The sequence below is a fragment of the Cryptotermes secundus genome, unplaced genomic scaffold (genome assembly GCF_002891405.2).
Source record: "Cryptotermes secundus unplaced genomic scaffold, Csec_1.0 scaffold323, whole genome shotgun sequence".
Classification (NCBI taxonomy): Eukaryota; Metazoa; Arthropoda; class Insecta; order Blattodea; family Kalotermitidae; genus Cryptotermes; species Cryptotermes secundus.
The window spans coordinates 2,396,303-2,417,197 of NW_019738961.1; the positions used below are offsets into that span (position 1 = coordinate 2,396,303).

The following is a 20,895-nucleotide window of genomic DNA, read 5'->3' on the forward strand; positions in this document are numbered from 1 at the left end:
CCGATTTTGGATCGTTCCCGACGTTTTTCCTACCCTCCATAAACTTCTTAAACCACTCGAAAACTTGCGTGCGAGATAGACACTGATCACCATATACTTCTGTCAACAAATTGTAAGTTTCAGTGGCAGATTTTCCAAGTTTTGTGAGGAATTTGATGTTAGCACGTTGTTCTGCATTAGCACTCAGCATTATTCCGACGGAGCTCAGAAACACGATCCGCTTCTAACAATGGTCGCGGCCAGACTAACCGATGCACGTGAATGAAACTTTGTGTGACGGTAGAGGGAAGTCCAAGGGTCAATGCCCTACCCTCCTCTTCGTCAATGACGTGGCCGGAAATGAGTCATAAAAGTAATCCGGGTTCTTTATTGCCACACCTTGTATTGTAAGTGAAGTGTTTGTTACATAAGATTCAATATAGTGGAGCCTACACTTCTTCAGTTTCATTTTAAAATGGTCATAGTTCAAATTTATCAATAAACCTGTTGACCTATTTACTTAAAACTGTTTTTGTCTGTATCCACATATGGAGGCTTACAAGCTAATAACTAAGTAAATGAGTGACTTATTAATATCTGTACCAGCCTCAAAATCTGGTGTGCAGTGTCTTTTTGATTTTCCTGTTGCTTCCTGTCCTTTGGGTTGCTGATTTAACATGTCACCAGCATCATATTTACATCCATACAGTGAGATGGCAACGTATAGATCCTCTATTTAACCATCCCCTCTCCCCCATTTACTTTCGAGTTTGATGATCCCGGTTCAATAAACAGTGTTAAATTTCTTCCACCCCCAGAAGAATTATTAAATGTGGATTTCATTGTACATAAACTTTCCGTCTGTTCTTATTTGTAGTTTTCTCATTAGTTTTAGTGTTGACAGACGTTTCTTAAGATTTTCAGATTTTATTTTTTTTATTAAACTTGTTTTAAGTTCTACTACTTATGTTATTTGAATATTTCTGTCACTTCTTTCAGTTTTGATTAAAATCGTACTAAAGGGATACTTTCCACGAAGACGTACATGCATTTCTGGGCTTATCGCGAGCGTAATTCGCTAAATATTTTCACATGGTAATGATTAAACAGTAGCTTTGGATTGATTATTGGATTTATTGAACAATTATTACATTTCTAAATTAAAAATAATTAAAACTCTAACTACAATTTCTTTCCATAATTACAAATAATTCTAAAGCTGTCCAATTAGGAATAATTGTAATGTTGTCACTGATGGCCGCACCATAGCTCAAGCGGTTAGTCGCTGGCTTTACTACCACGGCGGCCGGGGTACAAACCCGGGTCTGGTCAAGTGGGATTTGTGGTGGACAAAGTGGCGCTGGGGTAGATTTTCTCCGATTACTTCGGTTTCCCCTGCCAAGCTTCATTCCACCAATTTCTCCATTATCATAATCACCCGGGGCAGGTACAATAGGCCAATTAGTGGCCGCCGTGCCGAGTGGACACAATTGGACTCCACCCCTCACTATGCGAGAAATGTCACTGAATCTACACACGTCGTAGCACGCTATAGCATGGGTCTCACGCGTCATGTCACAGTATGGGCACAACGACAAAATGACGAGATTCACTAAACACGGCACTGTTTCTTGAGCTACTGTTGTCAGTGTTCTTTCTGGAAGGCCTAGTTATCTGAGTAGGTGTTCAAACCCTGCGAGTCCTTACCATGGCCCCTACTACATGGAAGATTAACGTGGAGAATATGCAGGCAGGACATAGCAAGAAGTGGCCAGTGCGACGAGTGCGAACGCGGCCGCATATACTGGATTTAAGCCGTGGCCTAATGTATACTCGCAACACGGAGGCTCGCCGCCTTCACGACTCCACTCGCCTTGTCGCTCTGGCGGTTCCACGTGGATTCTCTCGATAATTTCGCCGCCAATGTGGTGTCGAACAAGTATGACGTTAAACGTCTTTTTATCAATTTGGCAGTTATTTTCATTCTGCGACAATTGTTGGAGGCAGGCAGCACAGAACGTGTGGTCACAAGTGTCTGGTGTCGCAACCTCCTGTGTTGTAAAAGTGGCCGAGCAAACGGGACACTTTACTGAGTCCTCGTTACTACTGTTGGCCAGTATTGAGAGTTCGGGGACTGGTTCGACCTTATGAGCTCTACGAGGTGCATCACCAATGTTGTTTTGTAGTGAGTGCCTGGCGACTTGTTCACCTTCATCATCACGAGGCCCATCACTAATATTGGTCACTAAGGAGTGTTCGGCGACTTGTTGATCCTCGTGAAAACTTCGGCGCCCATCACCACTGTTGTCTACTAAGGAATGTTGGGCGACTTGTTCACCTTCATGTGCACTACGATGCCTATCATCGGCGTGACGCTCTGGCTGTAATTGGCAACCCCTGCATTCGGTGGTCTGATCTGTCTGTTCTCGTGCAGCCGATCCGTGTAGAGGACGGCGGGTAGAAACGCGTCTTCTGCTGCTCTTCACGTCCGCAGTATCTAACCTCCTCAGCTTCGTGGTTGGTGCAGACGGTATCTCTTTATTGTCTTGCCAACAAGCAGTTCTCTTCCTGTTTTCAGTCTTGCCTTCCATACTCTTATTGACGCTGCTGTTCCTCATAGTTGAATCTAGTACCGTAAACTATTATATAACCTTGGAATCGGTTTTGAATATTCTTTGCGTTATAAGTGTGCCGACTGAATATCAAGCCTTCCCGGTCTTCACTAATCGTTGCTGGGTAAGGTTCTCGTTAGATAGCATCGGGACGGACATCGAGAAAACGCTCCGTAATTGTTGCCTAACTGCTGTTGACTGGATACAGCGTATGCGTTAATCGAAGCGGGATCGTGTTTACTGGCGGTTGCCTAGCAACCTGTCGCCTCGTCATTCATCGGTGTTCCGGTTTTAAAGTTTGTATCGGCGTATTAGCTTGAAAATATCAGTTGTAAGGTTTCTATAAGAGAAGAGAAGTTGACATTAAGGAATTGAAGTTTTAAGACGTAATAGAAGAGCTTACACGCGAGAACTGTCGCACAGTGGATATATTTTGCAACTTGTTTTCTGCTTGTGTTTACGTAATATTGTTAGGTTCCATTTCCGTGGTTAATTTCAAAATGACTTCGTCGGTTTTATACGCGACAGTAGTGCTACAAGATCCGTTGTCTTGTTTCTAAGTTTCCCACTAGCTTCGGAACAAGAGAAATTTCTGAAATAATTTTAAAATGTTGGGAATGAATTGTTGTCATGGACAACGTACGAGCGAGACTGAAAGTTAGATTGAGAACCTTTTAAGCGAGGGTGGAAGAATATAACAGAGACACGTAATTTACTGACAGTGTGCGAGTATGACTAATGTTAGATCAGATGTGAAAATACATGTGAAGTGTTGAAGTAACTTTCTTGAGTCGGTTTCTGAAACGTTAGAAATTACGCTGGACAATTCTTTTTTCGTGTTAAGGAATTCTTGCTTTTTATAAATAACTTGGTGAGCCGGGATATCGTAGTCGATATAGGGACTGGCAGCGGGCTGGACGACGGAGGGGTTGGAGTTCGAGTCCCGTTAGGATCAAGAATCTTCTGTTCTTCCCGTCGCCCAGACCGGCTGTGTGGCCCACCCTGCCTCCTATCCAATGGGTCGCGGGGTCTGTTTTCCCGGTGGTAAAGCGGCCGGGACATGAAGCTAACCACTCAACTCCATCTAGTGCCTAGGTCAAGAAAATGTGGATCTATACATTCACTTCCACGTACGCCTTCATGGCCTAGTGCTTAGTTAGGTAGGCACAGGGAAATCTTTATGTTATCAACTAGTCACAGTTTCCGGAATAGAACACTATTATCCATCAACTGTGTCAACATATGGTGAATTTTTCCTGTTGCTGTAAGTAAAAAATTAATAGCCTGGTTACTGTTTTGAGTTTGGCGATGATTTTCGCCATAAGGAGAGCTTCATGATTTGTACCAATTATGAAATATGATTCGGGTGATTAAATAGAGAGGGATATTCACCTCCATGAGAATCTTAAACCACGTGTATCGTATTTTTGTTTGTATTATTCCTGATGATGATGATGATGATGATGATAATAACAATAATAATAATAATAATAACAACAACAATGATAACAACAACATAGTTTCTACACTAGAAACTTTTAAGCACTCTTTCCCAAGCCTAAAATTTAAACATACGCCAGGTAGAGAAATAGAAGATATTATCAAATCCTTAAAAACAGAACACTCCCATGGCTATGATGAGCCACAAACTCCTTTTATCAGTCCTCTAATGTATGTATGTATGTAATAAATCTCTCTCCTCGTGGATTTTTTTTCAGCAAGATTAAAATTCTCTGTAGTAAAGCCAGCATTTAAAATGGTGATAAACTTAATATTTGAAAATATTGAAAACCTCATTGTCTACAATTTAAGAAAACAGTTGTTTATAACAATAAAGCATATTAGTAACACCTTAAGTTCTAAGTTCCTTGGTCTAATTATTGACGAATCATCATGGAAATATCATATTGATCAATTGGTAACTAAACTGAATTCTGCCTGTTATGCTGTTAGGATTATGAAGGATCTCATGTTGCAGAAAACTCTAAGGCTGATTTATTTTTCCTGTGTACATTCAGTTAAGACATATTGTATAGTTTTCTGGTGTAATTCGCCTCACAGTATTCATATTTTCAAAATCCAAAAATGATTAATCTGAATTATGATGAATGCAAAAACTAGAGATTCTTGTAGGGAACTGTTCAAAAGAACTAAAAATCTTACCTGTAAGGTAAAGGTAAAGGCAAAGTTGTCCATGTGCTTGACTAATTTAGCACTACTCCATGAAGGCATATGGGTGAGTGGATGTATAGATTCACATTTTATTGACCTCGGCCCTAGCTCGAGGTGAGTGGTCAGCTTTACGTCCTGGTCACTTTACCCCTGGAGAGCCCGTGGAACCCATTGGATGTGAGGTTGGGTGGACCACAGAGCCAGTCTGGACGATGTGGAGAAGATAAAATTCTTGACCCTACCGGGACTTATGAACTGTGACCTCTTGACTGTCCAGCCTGTAGCCAGTTGCTATACTGACTGCACTATCCCAAAACTCTTACCTGTACATTCGCAATATATATTTTCTTTATCATTACTCATAGAAAATAAAGATCAGTACACATCTGATCAAGAGATTCACAGCCTAAATACTGGATATACTAACGAATTTACTCCTATCAACATCAAGTTTGGCAGTTTATCAAAGGGGGGGGGGCATGCTCTTATGGATTTAAAAGTGTTTGATCGTTTTCCACCTAATATGAAAAGCCAAGGCAATGAAGTGAGACTATTTAAACTGGCCTTAAAATATTTCTTTTTTCTAATTCATTTTATTCCTTAGAGGAATATATTGATTTTAATTTTAACTAATATAATTACTGTATCTGATTTTACATACAATCACATGTTTTAATTATAAATATACATATTTGTGACTTTGTGTATAGTGTATTTACATATTCTATGACTTTTTATTTTTTTTTGACGATTTTCATATCCAGGGTTTTTGTAATGAGTTAGGATCTACGGAATGTGAATTGATGATGATGATGATGATGATGTTTTCGTGGCTAGTTGTGGTAAGATTACGATTTATGCAGATGTCACAACTCATTTACCCAAAATATGAATACTGCAGGTTCCTTAGAATCGTAGGTGCCTGCCCACCAGACTACATGGTGTCACATCCCAGCCAAAATTATATACCTTCGAATGGTTCGTGAATACTGACTTGAAAAGTATATGATATGAGGTGGTCATGGCTTGAGTCCTTTTCCCGGCATTTGCCAAGGGGGACTAACGAAAACCATGAAAACATCACTCAAGCTAGCTGGACATCAGGCTGAAATTTGAATTCGGACATTTCCCACACATGAAGTGAAGCACTGATAGGATCACTTAACTGTGACACTTGTAGTTTCTGGTTTAGAATGTGCAGATGTTTTCCTTGTGTTTTATGATCTAGTGTGGTTACACACGAGCTACTTTGCTGACACATTATGTTTACAGTATGCTCCTAATTCAGTAGTAACAGATTTGTTTTGACAAAGGTACACAACAGCAGTAAAAAAATAAAAAAATCTTGTTATTGGTATGTTAAACAAGGAAAGTATGGCCTCTGTTTTCAAGGGTGAGTGTCCTGAAAATAGGTCATCCTGCAGTGGATTTTGACACTAGTTACGTACGTAGTGTAATTTAAAATCTGGTATAACTTCAGATTTTTAAGCACTGTTAGGGCCATACATTTGTCAGCAACAGGAACTACAGAAATTGCTCATCAGCTGCAGAGCACTTGTATCTGTGGCTTTTTTTTTTTAGTTGTGGTAAGTGGCCTGTTTGGTTTTAAATATCTGTGGCCTTTAATTAGTGAGTACACTGAAATGGTGGCTATTGCACGAATAATAACACCCGTTGGTGGTAGGGCAGTAATGGATTGTAAAACCAGTGTCTAGTGTAAAGCTTACAATGGTGGTACATTCTTTTGTTGACCTGCTTCTGTTTATTTGTATTTTATCTCTAATATTATTATGCACTTTTGTATTTAGTGAAGGAACATGCAACTACAGGCTCTGCTAGGATTTTTTTTTAGAAGGAGGCAATGAGAAAATTTGTGTATGAACTGAAATCATTTAAGAATATTTTTGCTGAGCGTCCTACAGTATTTAGGATAGAAGAGTACAGTATTTAAAATAATTTTAACCATTGGTGTTAGTACATTTATTTCCATTTTTAAAAAACCAGGGAACGGGCAGGCAGAACTATTTCTTGGGGGTGGTTGAAATTAGGAAGAAATGCCTCATGTTGATGATACAAAGTAGGCATTCTTTACAGATATATATGAGATTCTTTACAAACTAAAGTAATAAAGAAACTTCTTATGTGAAGATCATACCTGCCAGTCTGTCCATCTGTCACCTAGTATCAGTGCCTAAAACCCTGGATATTTTTTTTCTAATTCGACATTGAAGATTTTCACTGTAAGTTGTAGGGAAATTCTGATGTTTAGCCATATTGACCCGTAATAAAGCATGTTTTTATGGTCATGAATGAGTTTGTGCATGTGTGCCATGAAGCACACAAATAGTGGTGATGTAATGTAAGAACTGGTTGCATAATGTAAGTGCCTGTTTTGATTTGTGACCATGTTGACCAGTTACAAACACTGTGGTGTGTAATGTCATAAGTGAGTTTCTTCATGCATGTCATAACTTGTTGCTTAGATTTTGGTGAAGATTGATACGACAGGTCCTTGCATAACATTAGTTGGTCATTTTGATTTTTAGCCATGTTGACCTATTTCAGGACACATTAGGAAACCAACTTACAAATGCAGATCGTATGTAATCAAGGCAGATATAAGAGAATGTGCCTCAGTTAAAGGGAAAGAGCTAAATTTTGTCATTCTTCAAAGGAAAATTTATTTATGCTGTGGCTTGAGATAGTATCATAACCAGTTCTGAAATTCACTTCCTTACTTACTCATGGAGCTGAGCCCTTCTGGAGGAGCAGCCAATTCTGCAGCTACTGAAGAATTTCTCAGCATTTTATGGAACCTGAAAGTTCATTACTGTGTTCACAAGAGCTGGTCCCTATCCTGAGCCAGATCAATCCAATCCAATCCATACCATCCCATCCTGTCTCTCTTGGATCCAGTTTAATATTGTCCACTCACCTACATATTGGTCTTCCCAGTGGTCTCCTTCCTTCTGGGTTTCCCACCAATATCCTATATGCATTCCTCTTCTCCCCCATTCATGCTACATGTGCTGCCCACCTTATCCTTGACTTGATTATTCTAATTATACTTGGAGAAGAGTACAAGTTATGAAGCTCCTCTTTGTGCAGTTTTCTCCAACTTCCTGTCACTTCATCTCCCTTCAGTCCAAATATTCTCCTCGACACGCTGTTCTCAAACACCATCAGTCTATGTTCCTCCCTGAACGTCAGAGACCAAGTTTCACACCCATACAGAACCACAGGCAAAATTATAGTTTTGTATATTCTAATTTTTATGTTTTTGGACATCAGACGAGAAGACAAAAGGATCTGGACTGAATGGTAGCAGGTATTACCCAAGTTCAGTCTCCTCTTAATTTCCTCCTGAATCAAGTTTTGAGTTATCGTTGTTCGCAAATATCTGAACTGTGACACATTTTCAAAACATGTGTTTCCTATCTTTATGTCATGATTTTGCTCTGTATTCTGGTGACGAGACAGCAAGATATACTTAATTTTCTCTGTGTTTACTACTAGACCAACCTCCTTACTTGCGTCAATTAAAGTTTGTGTGATTTTCTTTATGGTATCTATATTATCACCCAGTAGATTCACAACATTGGCATAGGCCAACAGCTGATGTGTCCTGTTTAATTTCAGTCCCACCTGCTTCTCTTGGACCTTCATAATGGCATTTCATTCATAGCATTAAATAATACATAGGTAGACTGTTGGGAAATGTGCAGATTTTTTTTTCACAATATAACTGACAGTCTGATGACTAAGCAGATGGACTTTAATTATTAGCTCCACAACAGTAATAGTGAACCGCTGTAGCAAGGCATCTTGAAAGTCACCATAAAGATAGTCTTTTTCTCTGTGTTTTTTTGGAAACTTATTTTATATGTGTTGGAAATTATGATCATATAATGGTCATTTCCATGTTGTGCACACTCATATTTGGAATTTGAATATATGTGAATATACTAAAGAGATTGTATTGCACAATTTCTGTATGTGTGAAATATGATATGCACATAGAATATTAGTAGTTAACTCTTGTGGAAAGAGGCTGTTAGTGAGAGTAGGGTGTACTTGAAAGGAAAGTATTAAAGTGGATCTTGGGAAGAGTTGTGATGATGTAGATTGAACTGGCTAATAATGGATCCAAATGGAGTTTTATTTATAATAGTGATGAACTTCAGATTCCATAATATTGTAGACAGTATAATCACGGCGTTTCCTATAACAGTGCAACCGCTGTGTAACAATGCGTGACAGGTCCAGCATGCCAAGGAAATTTGTCATGTCATCAAGAGCTACAATTAAATTCCATAGGAAGCAGAGTGTTCTCATGTTTCATTTTCCTCAGTATCTCTGTTTCTTCTTCTCATCTCTTAGTAAGTAACTTCACGGTGAATATTGAGTGTCAATTATAATTCCTTTATGTTTCAAGACTTCTGCTCTGTTTCCTTGCTGCTTTATACTCTGATCACATATATGTAAATTATTATGAACAGATATAGAGCTGACTGTATGTTACTATCTTAAAAACATTCATGTGTTTATCCTTGTACTGCCATACAAAAGATGATCGAACTGGAATATCCTAGCAGGGTAGTGGTTCAGTAATTGAAAAAGAAAAATGACTTCTGTGTTAATTTTGTCATGTTTGCCTGTCTGCATAACACCAAAACTGTGTGACTGATTTTGAGCAAAATTAGTTTGGTAGGCTTACACTAAGTTGAAGAGTATTATTGGCTTTTATGTGACTCCATGTAGTTTGGTTGAAATTTTCCGACATTTCAGATCAATGAACTGCCATCATCTTCAGGTTTGAATAAGGTGAGAAATTGGCCAAGCAACCAGCAAGCTTGATTGCTTGTCTTACTCATTAGCTCTGCAGATGGAGGAGTAGGGAGTATCAAAGTCTTGGCTGCCCCCCCCCCATCCCCTGCTAGCACCCATGTCAAGGATAACATGCCAGTGGAGACTATATGATCCATCACCTAAAATGGGTTATTAGACAATCAGCCAATGGTTGTCCCTGGCTTGTGAGGGGCTGCTGTTGAGTTGATATGTACTTGGTGGCGTTTTTGTGCAGGAAGTGCAGAGCCGAAGGATGGTTGTACAGTGAAGCAGTACTCCTTATACCAGTTGTCACAAAGTAACCTTGCCTTTTGGTGACAAGCAGTTACATGTCAGTTGATATGCACTACACTATGTGCATATTGTATCAACAGATACAATATTATATTTACGTAACATTAAGTTAACTCATTATTCTTTATCTTCATAAACATTGTGATGTGATTACTTGCTTTTATGTGATTGGTGCGTTGCTAACTGGTTTACAGCCACATGTATGAAGCAAATAGGGTTGAATTTTTTTCCCACTATCTTGTATATTCCTAGAGCATTTAAATTTCTTTAATTTTGTGTTACTGGTATAGATGATATAGTTTTTCTTAAAGGTGTTGCAGATGGTGTTGGTGGCTGGAGGCATTATGGAATTGATCCGGGAGAGTTCTCAGCATTCTTGATGCGAACGTGTGAACGATTGGTGTCTAGTGGGAGATTCATTACAACAGAACCTGCAGGCCTTCTTGCAAGAAGCTATTATGAGCTACTTGAGAGCAAGCAGCCAATTCTAGGTGCAAATGGTTTAATTATCTGCTTTATAAGTGCGGTTAGCTTTGTGTCTGTTCATTCATGCACATGACAGAACTAGTCACTGTATTTTTTCACTCGTTAAGAACTCAGCTCAGCCACAGATGCAGTCACCATTTTTGCCCAAATAATTGGATATTTGTACTACATTCAAGTTACATGCTTAAATCGAAAAAATTCAGTTATATTAAGAAACTTTGTCAGTTCATTAAATACATATTGCTAAATTAGTACCTCATATATATTTTATTCTATTCGAGAACATCTTTATAGCTCAGGATGTGCACTAGTGTGGAAAGTATGTAAATTTATGGGCAGTAAACTGCTTTGGAATTCTTCAGCATTGCCTTGGCATATAAACAATCATGAAATTTATAGAACTTGTTGTAAGTAGCAGCACATGTTACAGGTAGCAGTACTGCATGTGTTATTGTGCTGAATCGAGAAACAAACATGGTCTACACTGCAAATATTGGAGATAGTGGCTTTGTAATTGTTCGCCATGGAGAGGTGGTTCATCGTTCTGAAGAACAGCAACATTATTTCAACACACCTTTCCAGTTATCTCTGCCACCCCCTGGCCACAGTGGCTTGGTGCTTAGTGACAGGTAGGTCGCAATTTTAAAAACTTTACACATATAACATGATTATCAGTTGCGCTTTAATGTGAAAGTTATAATTTGTTTGTAGTTTTTGTAATTTCTTCACATTTTCACAGTAGATAGTAATAATAATTAATGAAAATCCTCCAGATGTAAACTTAATAATTTAAAGTCAAGACCAAAGATATCAATGGTCATTTTCTCCATTATTTTCATTGTAAAGTGCTCTTTCTGGTAGTAATGTAAATTATATTTTTTAAATAGCTGGTAATAATTTAACGTATCTTTGCTGGAGCTGGGATAGTGACTGGAAATGGGCTGGATGACCAAGGGGTCAGAGTTTGAGTCCCAGTGGGGACAAGAATTTTCACTTCTTCGTGTCGTCCACACCGGCCCTGGGGTCCACCCAACCTCCTATCCAGTGGGTAGTGCTTAATTAGTTAAGTACAGGGACAACTGTACCTTTACCTTGTGGTTGGATTGTATGGCATGCTTTGTACTTTGTTCATAAATATTTAGACAGATTCCTCTAATTTTAATGATTTTGGCCCATTTTTCTGTGAGTAATGTACTACATTTCACCTCTTAACACTAGATATAAGTTAATTAAAACTCATGCATGTAGAGTACGTTTTGTAAACTATATTACGCTTGTGTTAAAGTTTGTAATTCTGTGCACTAGCCCATGAGAGCTGTTCCATCTCAAAAGTGGCTGGGAATTTTTTACCTCCAGTTATTTCAAATTGCTCATTAATACAATAATGTTCCTATTTCAGAACATGCATTATTTTTAAGGAAATGAAAAAAATGGTTATTGATGATGATGATCTTGTAACATTAAACAGTAGGAACAGCAGTATATCTTGTGCTGATAAACATCTTTACAATTTTGTTACCATGTAAATGTGAAGCTCCAGGCTTGATTTGTGTGCCTTGTAAATTCAAGGACTGTGGGTGCTAGCATAAAATTGTAATATTAAATATATATTCTTGGGAAGCTGCTATGAGTACATGTAATAAATTTTTGATAGCTTTTTTTTGCATTTGTTCACTGTTTTTCTATTTAAAAATCTATTTGCCCAGTCAAAATATATCACTGTTTATTATGAATGTGTATTATGGAAAACATCTGAATGTGCATTTGTGGTGGTGGTGGTTTTGTTTTTATTCTTCTCATGTAAAGGTACTTGTATATTCATACAATTATTGTGTTTCTGAATGTTATCCATTGGCCTGTTTTTATTTAAAACACAACTTTTACATAAAAACAGGGCGATGGATAATGTCTAGAAACACAATAATTGTAGTAATATACCCTTGTCATTAACTTTTAGAGCTTATTTACTGGTGTATTGAATTTCCATCGTATTTTTTAAAATAATTTTATAGGAACAAGGAAACTGAAAGAAAATTGAACTTGTTCATCTATCCTGTCAAAACATGTCACTCTAACTGTATGATTGTGATTGAGTTGTTACCATTTAGTAAGTAATCCCCAAGTGCTGGGAGTTACTGTGTTACAAATTCTAAAAATATCATATAATTTTTGTGATTGTATCACCCTAAAGACGTCTTTAAATGGTACCTTCTTGTCCATGCAGCCACACTGAAGGGGCAGTGAATCCGTGCTTGCTGTGCTGTCTTATTTTTACATATTCTTTGGTGTATCAAATAAAATCGGGCACATGGTAGCGTAGTTGAGCCGAAAGGTCATGAGTTCAAGTCCTGATGAGGTCATTGGATTTTTTCAATTGACCTAATTCTTCCAGCCGCACTATGGCCCTGGGGTCGACTCAGCCTCTAACAGAAATGAGTACCAGGAATATTCTTGAAATATTCTTTGGGGTAAAGGGCGGCCGGTGCATAAGGCTGACAATCTTACCTCCATATGTGAGCCGATTGTCTAGAAAATGTGGGAACATCTACGTCTCACAATCCTATGGGCCTTCATGGCCTCTTACAGGGATAGCTTTACCTTTTATCAATAAATAAAATGCATTCTTTGGTCAAGCAAGGATCACAGAAGAGCATAAGTCTGTTGTTGATGACAAGATAGCAGAATTTTACTAGAGACAGTGTTAATTGAGAATGTTCTAAATAGGAACTCGGTGTTTGAGGAGATGTTTAGACTCAAGGGGGTAAGTAACTGGAAGATGGAAGATGTTGCATAATGAGGGGAGTTTCATAGTTTTTACTGACTAAATATTGTTGGGGTGATCAAATTAAGGAGGATCAGATGGGCTGATCGTAAAGCACCTCTACAGAAGATGAGTTATGAATGCAGAATTTGCCAGAATGTCTGATGGGAAGAAAGCACATGAGAGTCCAGGGTAAGGTGGGTGTATAATGTGAAAACTGATCTTAACGAAAAAGGATGTGAGGATGTGGATTGCATTCAGCTGGTTTAGGGCAGTGTCCAGTGATTGATTCTTGTTAACATGTTATGAACCTTTGTGTTCCATAAGGAATTGGGAATTTCTTGATCAGCTGAATGATTATGGGCTGATCAGGGTCTCATTATGTAGATAGGTAAGAGTTGTTAATCTTAAAAGATCAGAATGTTTATATTATAGTAATGGTATTTTAGGCCAGAATCAGCTGATACATCAAACTTCAAAGTGGAGGATGGTGATGTCATACTTCTAGCAACGGATGGAGTGTTTGACAATGTCCCCGATCAGTTGCTGATCACAGAGTTGATAAAGGTTCAAGGTGAACGTGATCCTACCAAGATCCAGGGAGTTGCAAATTCCATTGCTTTAATGGCAAGAAGCCTAGCATTTGATGGTAACTTTATGTCTCCATTTGCACAGAATGCTCGAGAAAATGGCATTGATGCTGTTGGTGAGTACCCCAGGCTGTTTTTCCATTATTATTGTTGTTTATAATTGATGGCCTTTAATGAGTTCAGTGTCTTTTTGTGCAGGTGGGAAACCAGATGACATAACAGTACTTCTAGCTACAGTGGCAATATGAAGACCAAGGTGGTTGTGTAGTAGTTCATGGACATTCTTTTGTATAATAGTTTCATAATTTTCTCAAGACCAGGATAATTGGTTAGTAATTCATCAACATTCTTTTGTACCATAGTTCATCATGTTCACAATGTTATGTTTTAATTACTTTTTGATACACTACATGACAGTTTTCATATGGCCTAAGATCTTGCACTTCTTCATGGAGATGCATTTTATGTGTAGTAGAAGGGTCATTTGAAAAATAAAAGCCAGGCACAAAATTCAGCCACTTAATTAAAAGATGGGGTACACCCAGCTGTCATGCTATGGTATATTTATGTAGACACTTGCTGGCGTGAGGAGATTATTATTTCTCATTATGTACATAGTTATTTTGTCAGCAATCATTTTGATGGTTGGATTCTTTTGGCCATCGCCATTGATATTCTTGACATTGCGCCTGTCAAACTTTTTCTTTTTAAATCTTGGTATGCGTGTGAATGCTAGTATGCAAGAGGTCATCATTACGGAGAATGACTTCTTATAAGATTGAAGTGATGTAGTAGTGCTAGGTAAAAGTCCACAGTAGTACACTCAGCAACTTCATTCCAAGACATGAAGGTGTATCATGAAGAAATTCCATTGGATGATATTGCACTAAAGAGAGTGTGTAGAAGAAAATAAACTGGTGGTTAAAGAACTCTATGACTGACATCCTGAAGTGATGACATCTAGTCTTTCAACAAAACCACATCTCTGAGAACACTGTTAGTACTGGAAGGCTGACTGAAGTATCAAGAGCTATAATTGTTAAATTATTAATGATTATAATTACTCCTTTTAATACCTTGCTTCATTTGCTGACTTAAAATTATTTTCATACTTGTTACTGAAATTGTCCAATGTGATTTATTTTCATACGGCCGCTTTTGGTGCTGTAGGAATAGCCAGTTGTTAATGTTGTGAGCAGCATTATCAGTTTTGAAGTTGCTCAGCTAGTGAAAGCTGAAATGAATTGTGTTTCTTTTTTTTTTTAAGATGGCTGTTCCAGTGAACATTATGGTCATGCATTGTCAGTCTCTGAAACTATTAAAAAAATCGTTTATTCCAGAAACCAAATGAGAACCATACATGCATCATTATTCATTTTTAGGGATATCAATTGATATACATGATTTGGTGTGGTATCAAGGAAAATATTTTAGGGCTAATACAAAAAGAAACATCAGAGGTGTCAAAGCACAACACTGTTTAACTTATTCCAGGCAGAGTAAGACGTGTTGAGCCTGAAATATAAGTTTATCTGCACTTTGATATGTGCAAGATGAAGTAATCTCCAAAGTAAGTGGTCTGAGAGAAAAATACTAATTTGCATACCATTTTCCCATAAGTGGGATTTCTTAACTTGTTTTATAGTTCATTTGTGTGGATGATGATACTGTACTATTAGGATTTTCATGAACTGCTTTTTTCCCTCTAAAAATGTTCAGCAACGCCATTAGAAAGTTACTGACACAACTACCAGTATTTTGGAGGAGTGTGCTGCCTCCATCTTCACGATAGAAGGAACTACACAGTGTCACAACTCACTGGATGACACTAAATTTTCACTGCCATGGAAACCTCATATCTGATAAGCAAACATTAGTTTTGTGATGATTAGTACCTGCATTATGAATGAAAGAACAAGAGAAGGTACTTGTAAGCTTGCAGGATGATTTGTGATAAATGTGAATGTGATATGTTGATATGGAAATCATTGTCAGTTGATATCCCTATTTATTTTGTTGTAACAGCTTTTCCCCTAAGCTTCAATAAAAGAAGAATCCATATACCTAAAATAATTACTGCCCATAATACAAATTACAGAAGAATTAAATATACAAAGAGTTCTTTTGTGAGTATAGAGTCAGGTGGGGGATTTAAGTTGGGTCAAGACACAACATGTAAGTTCACTTCATGCTGCACTGTCTAGAAAATGCAAGATATTACTGTTCTATATTAAATGAATTAATCCTCTGTCTTACACATTTAAAATGTGTGTTCCATCAGCCCCGACTTTTCTCATTATTTAAATTGTAAAGGTTTTACTACATTTTACATGAGGAGAGCCCTCTTAATTTTATTATATTCAGCACTGGGAGGAGCAAAGGGTTAAATAAATTTTTTATATAATATGAGTATTTGAAATGTATTAGCCAGTTAGAACTGCTGCATTGCTTGAAAGGCTAAATGAATTTTCTATTTCTTTCAATAAATATTTCGTGCTATTTTCAATCAAATACCATAATGAAAAAATTCATGATTTTCTTTGAATGGCAGACAATGGCCATTACTATCAGGAATCATGTTACCAGTGTGCACTCTGTTGGTCTGTCTGTCATATTCATAATTCACTGATGTCAATGCATGCACTTTGCTTCACAACATCTGTACCCATATTCTTGTCCTTATATTTTCATGGCTTGTGTATAATGTCTAACTTGCATTAGTTGTTCATTACAACTGTGTGTTACGGGAAACTTTCACATCATTACGTTCACCAGTAGGCTGCAAAGGAATAAGTTCTTAGTGATGTACATAACAAGCAAGTTGGCTTATGCAGTAACACTTCTGACTTGAACTTTGGAGGTACTTGGGTCATATCTGGCTGGGATACCCACTACCCTGAAACAGTAGCTCCAGTTAGCCCACAGCTGCTTCCTTTTACATCATTTCCAATATAACATCCACTAATCATCCAACAACTTGATGTTACTTCTGAGTTTCTTGGCAGCATCATTAAATAAATCATGTGTTGACATGCCTCTTCCACTCTTGTATTTTTCATTCAGTTACCAAATAACAGTATTAGTATGTGATCTATGAGGAAATTGCTTGTGATGTCCAAACATTAAATTCTTGTGACAAATTGAAATATAATTTGGAAAGCATTTGAGTTTGCCTTCATGTTGATGAGAATGGATGCCATATATTCTCATATGTTGAACACAACCTTCAAATGCAAAGGGTTAAGATCATTATCAATAATTTCACAGATTAGAACCATCTGGCCTCTCCTGACTTCAGGATTAAAATTGGCATTTTCATTCCACCAACTGTGCCATATTCATTTATCATCCTATCAGTGATGCTATATTCCCAACACTGACAGTGTCATTAGATAACCCACTTAAACAATTACATTTCATCTTATTGTTAGTTTTTAGTGCATTTAGTCTGGTCCATTCTTCGAACATGCTCACATCAACTGATTCTATAATCTCCAATCATTTTGATGATATTTTTAATATTAAGCCTATTAGGCTGTATTTTTGTGCTCTCTCTGATCTTCCAAGCAGCAAAATTTAATGAGCACTCGTTCTAGCCGCTCGACCACAGATCAACGGAGATCGTGAGGAGCTTAGATAAATGTAAGTTTTACTCATAACATGGATACTGAAGGTGCTCCCTCACACCCACTTTGTATCGAGAGTCTGCTGCAGTAAATATTTTTAATAAAAGAAAGGGAGAAATATCCAGACTCCATGTAATGTGATATTCCATACTGCAGTTAGTTTCAAATTAAATAAATGTTACAGTCATTGAGGTATGCAAAGTATCAAAGAACATATTTGAAAATTTGAGCCAGGATGGCTCAGTTGGTGTAGCAGAGGCTATGGGCTGGATGGCCAGGGTTCAGTTGCCACCAGGGGCAAGAGATTTTCCTATTCTCCAGTTTCCACATCAGCTCTGGGACACCAGAGGTCAGGAATGGTGGACCTACTCCTGCACTTTCCCATGTCTTCATTACATGGAACTTAATTAAATACAGGGGCAACTTTATCTCTTTCTTTACGTGTTGCATCCTGTTGTGTGTTATTATTATTATTGTATCTCTCTTGCTCTGTTTTACTCCAGAAGAGTATACATTTCTGCTAGTGTTAATTTTAAACAGCATATAAGAAGGACTCCTTACTGATGGGAATATACAGTGCGTACAATCAAGTGTGCGCCGCGGNGACAATACTTACATAATATTTTACTGTGGTCACTGACCATATCCCATGTTACCGTGTATTTGTGCATAAGTACTAATTCAGAGATGCATGTGACGGCAGAAGGTCACGATGTGGAGACTTAGCTACATAAAATGATTAGTAAACAGTCACAAACAGTAAAAGTTTTACTAGACATTAGACAAAATGTAGTACAGCTGTGTTACAAGAATATGCCTTCTGCACTGTCATCAGTAACAGCAGTTATGTAAGATCTTCAATTCTGTGTGTACACAAACCTCATTATTATCGAAATGTTTATAAATGTACATATTTGCCATTGATTGTTCTGATGAAACTGATTGAGAGTCCAGCTTATTATTTTAATCACAAGTCTTCATTGTCTGATTTTGAACACCGATTTTATTTTGTAGACTCCACTACCAGAACAAAAACATAAGTACACTGGACAGTATAGAAGGAGTATATATATCATGTAATAACATAGAATACTGGACAAAAACATATTTAATGAATTTTGATAGTACATGTATTACCATACCATGAAACAAACTGTCAAACACTGATCAAATAAGTGGCTGGAACATCATTTTGTACATTGTCTCCATCCATGACAAGCCTGTGGGGCTGACAATAGCTTTTCTTACACTTGTTTGTCACTGTTGGTTTGGAGGACGTTCTCCCCAGTTGAAGCCACCTGGTCGATCCTCAGGTAGGGGTGTATAGTCTGGGTCCTGAGGGTGAGCATCAAACAGAGCTTTCCTAAAACAGTATTGCAATATCAGTATGTTTTTAAATGTTGGTATACCAGTACCATGATATGATCATACACTGTGATGACTTGCACAGCTAAGCCGGGGGGGGGGATAAAAGTTGTTCCTCAAAAAAATCCATGGTTTTAGTCTGCAAGCGAACTATGCTGGCTGAGCAAGTGCCAACTTTTGCAGATAGAGGGTGTCATGTGGTCAGTGCAATGAATTCCCACGGCTGTTAATCTCGGTTTTCTAGACCGGAGCTGTTATTTCCTTGAAATAGCTCCTCAATTATCCTCACAAGGCTGAGTGGTCCTTGTTCCAACTTATTACTTCTCAGAAAATCTGGTAGCGCCGGCAATTGAACACGGGCCTCTGGATCTGTAGGCAGGAACTCTGAAGTTGTTCCTCTGATTAACTAATTAATTACTACACTTTGAATGTATGGGGCAATGGGTTTACAGATACATGTTTTCTTGACCTTGGCACTAGCTGGAAGTGAGTGGTCAATTTCATGCACCAGCTGCTTCACCCCGAGGGAGTAAGTCCCAGGTGCTCATCAGATAGGAGGCTCGTTGGGCCCCAGAGAAAGTCTGAACGTGGAGAAGTGAAAATTCTTGACTCTACCGGTACTCGAACTCCAACCTGTCATCTGGCCTGTAGCCATTCACTATACAGACTGCACTATCCCAGCTCTAACTAAAATAGTACATTTTTTTATTGGAGCTGAAACACTTTAAATTTGTTTTCAATTTGCTTAGCATTTCCACAGTTGAAACCTAACAATGCTAAAAAAATTTATGACCAGTGATACTTTTTAGTTTGTATGTGCTGGTACAGGGAGCCAGGATAGTGTAATCAGTACAGTGACTGGCTATGGGCTGGATGACCGAGGGGTTGGAGTTCAAGTTGTGGTAGGGTTAAGAATTTTCTCTTCTCCACATCATCCAGACTGTCTATGGGGCCCACCCAGCTTCCTATGCAACAGGTACTGGGTGTTCTTTCCCTGGGAGGTAAAGCGGCTGGGGAGTGAAGCTGACCTTTCACCTCCAAACAGTGCTGAAGTCAAGAAAATGTGGATCTATACATCCACTCCCCCATACGCTTCCATGTGGCATAGTGCTTAATTAGTTAAGCAGAGGGACAACTTTACCTTTTTACCTTTATGTGCTGGTACACACACTGGAAAACTTACCAAATGTGACGTGTGCTGATGCAGTGCATGTTTTGACCTTAAATTACATAAAACCAGGCATGAGGATACAAACAGAATTTCTTAGAAGAAGCATCAAGTTCAGTATTGATTGGTTAATATGCAGTGGTACAAATTTTTCTCAATGTGTATCTTAAATTCTTGGGTATACAGAACTATAGCTTATAATTTAATATCACATATGGAAGGAAAGTACAAAGCTATTCTGATTCTGTTATATTTTAGCGTCCTGTTGCGCTGATTTAAGTCCATGATTTATTTCACCGTCTTCTAGTGCATACACTTATCTGCCTCACTCCTCTCTCTCGCACTATATGTTTCGGCACAAAAGTGCCATCTTCAGGTGCCTTATTCGATTAACGTTAAACTAGTTCACTGCATGCCTTGTCGTCTTCATATTAAAATAATTAAAATATATATTTATCATGTATATTGATAAACATTAAATATTAAAAATATTAAAATTGTTCAGGATTTTTCCTACGTCGTATCTCACTACTCGAGTCACACCACAAATGTGGAATACTCTAGAAGAAGAAATAAACCAAAAACTACAACACAAAATGAAAACTATATATTTAAAGCAACAACAAAAACTGAAAAGCATGGAAGAAACCCAAACAACAACAAACAAGCATAACAACACAAATTATACACGCGTAAAAAATTGTACGAACACTCACTTCACACACGACGAAATTCAGCTCTTAAGCAAAGGGCTAAAATACAATCTACACTATAAAAACAAAAAAATCATTGAAACACTAGCTCTCGAAGCAGAAACAGCAATAACAAAACTAGATATAACAGAACACAACTACTATAGACACATAGTTGTGAAGCAAATCAAAGAAATTAGCAAAAACAAAGATATTCATAATAGCTATAAACGTAAGAGAGAATGGAAATTAGCTATGAATATAAAAAGAAAAATGCTAGATAACAAATTAATAGCAACAAA

At 37.8% G+C, this 20,895-nt stretch overlaps 2 protein-coding genes across 2 annotated transcripts in view; one reads left to right on the top strand and one right to left on the bottom strand.

Annotated features, from left to right (window-relative positions):
• The window catches only part of LOC111871435 (protein phosphatase PTC7 homolog), a 27,681-nt gene extending 11,878 nt beyond the window's left edge, over positions 1-15,803 (top strand). Inside the window, exons 2-5 of the mRNA XM_023864555.1 lie at positions 10,217-10,396; positions 10,822-11,020; positions 13,602-13,858; positions 13,941-15,803. Of these exons, the coding sequence (XP_023720323.1) occupies positions 10,217-10,396; positions 10,822-11,020; positions 13,602-13,858; positions 13,941-13,990 (686 nt within the window). The 3' untranslated portion in view covers positions 13,991-15,803. The remainder of the gene's footprint in view (positions 1-10,216; positions 10,397-10,821; positions 11,021-13,601; positions 13,859-13,940) is intronic.
• A 2,315-nt stretch (positions 15,804-18,118) lies between these two features.
• Positions 18,119-20,895, bottom strand: part of LOC111871447 (derlin-2) — an 11,357-nt gene continuing 8,580 nt past the window's right edge. The window contains exon 6 of the mRNA XM_023864575.2: positions 18,119-18,731. Within this exon, the coding sequence (XP_023720343.1) occupies positions 18,626-18,731 (106 nt within the window). The 3' untranslated portion in view covers positions 18,119-18,625. The remainder of the gene's footprint in view (positions 18,732-20,895) is intronic.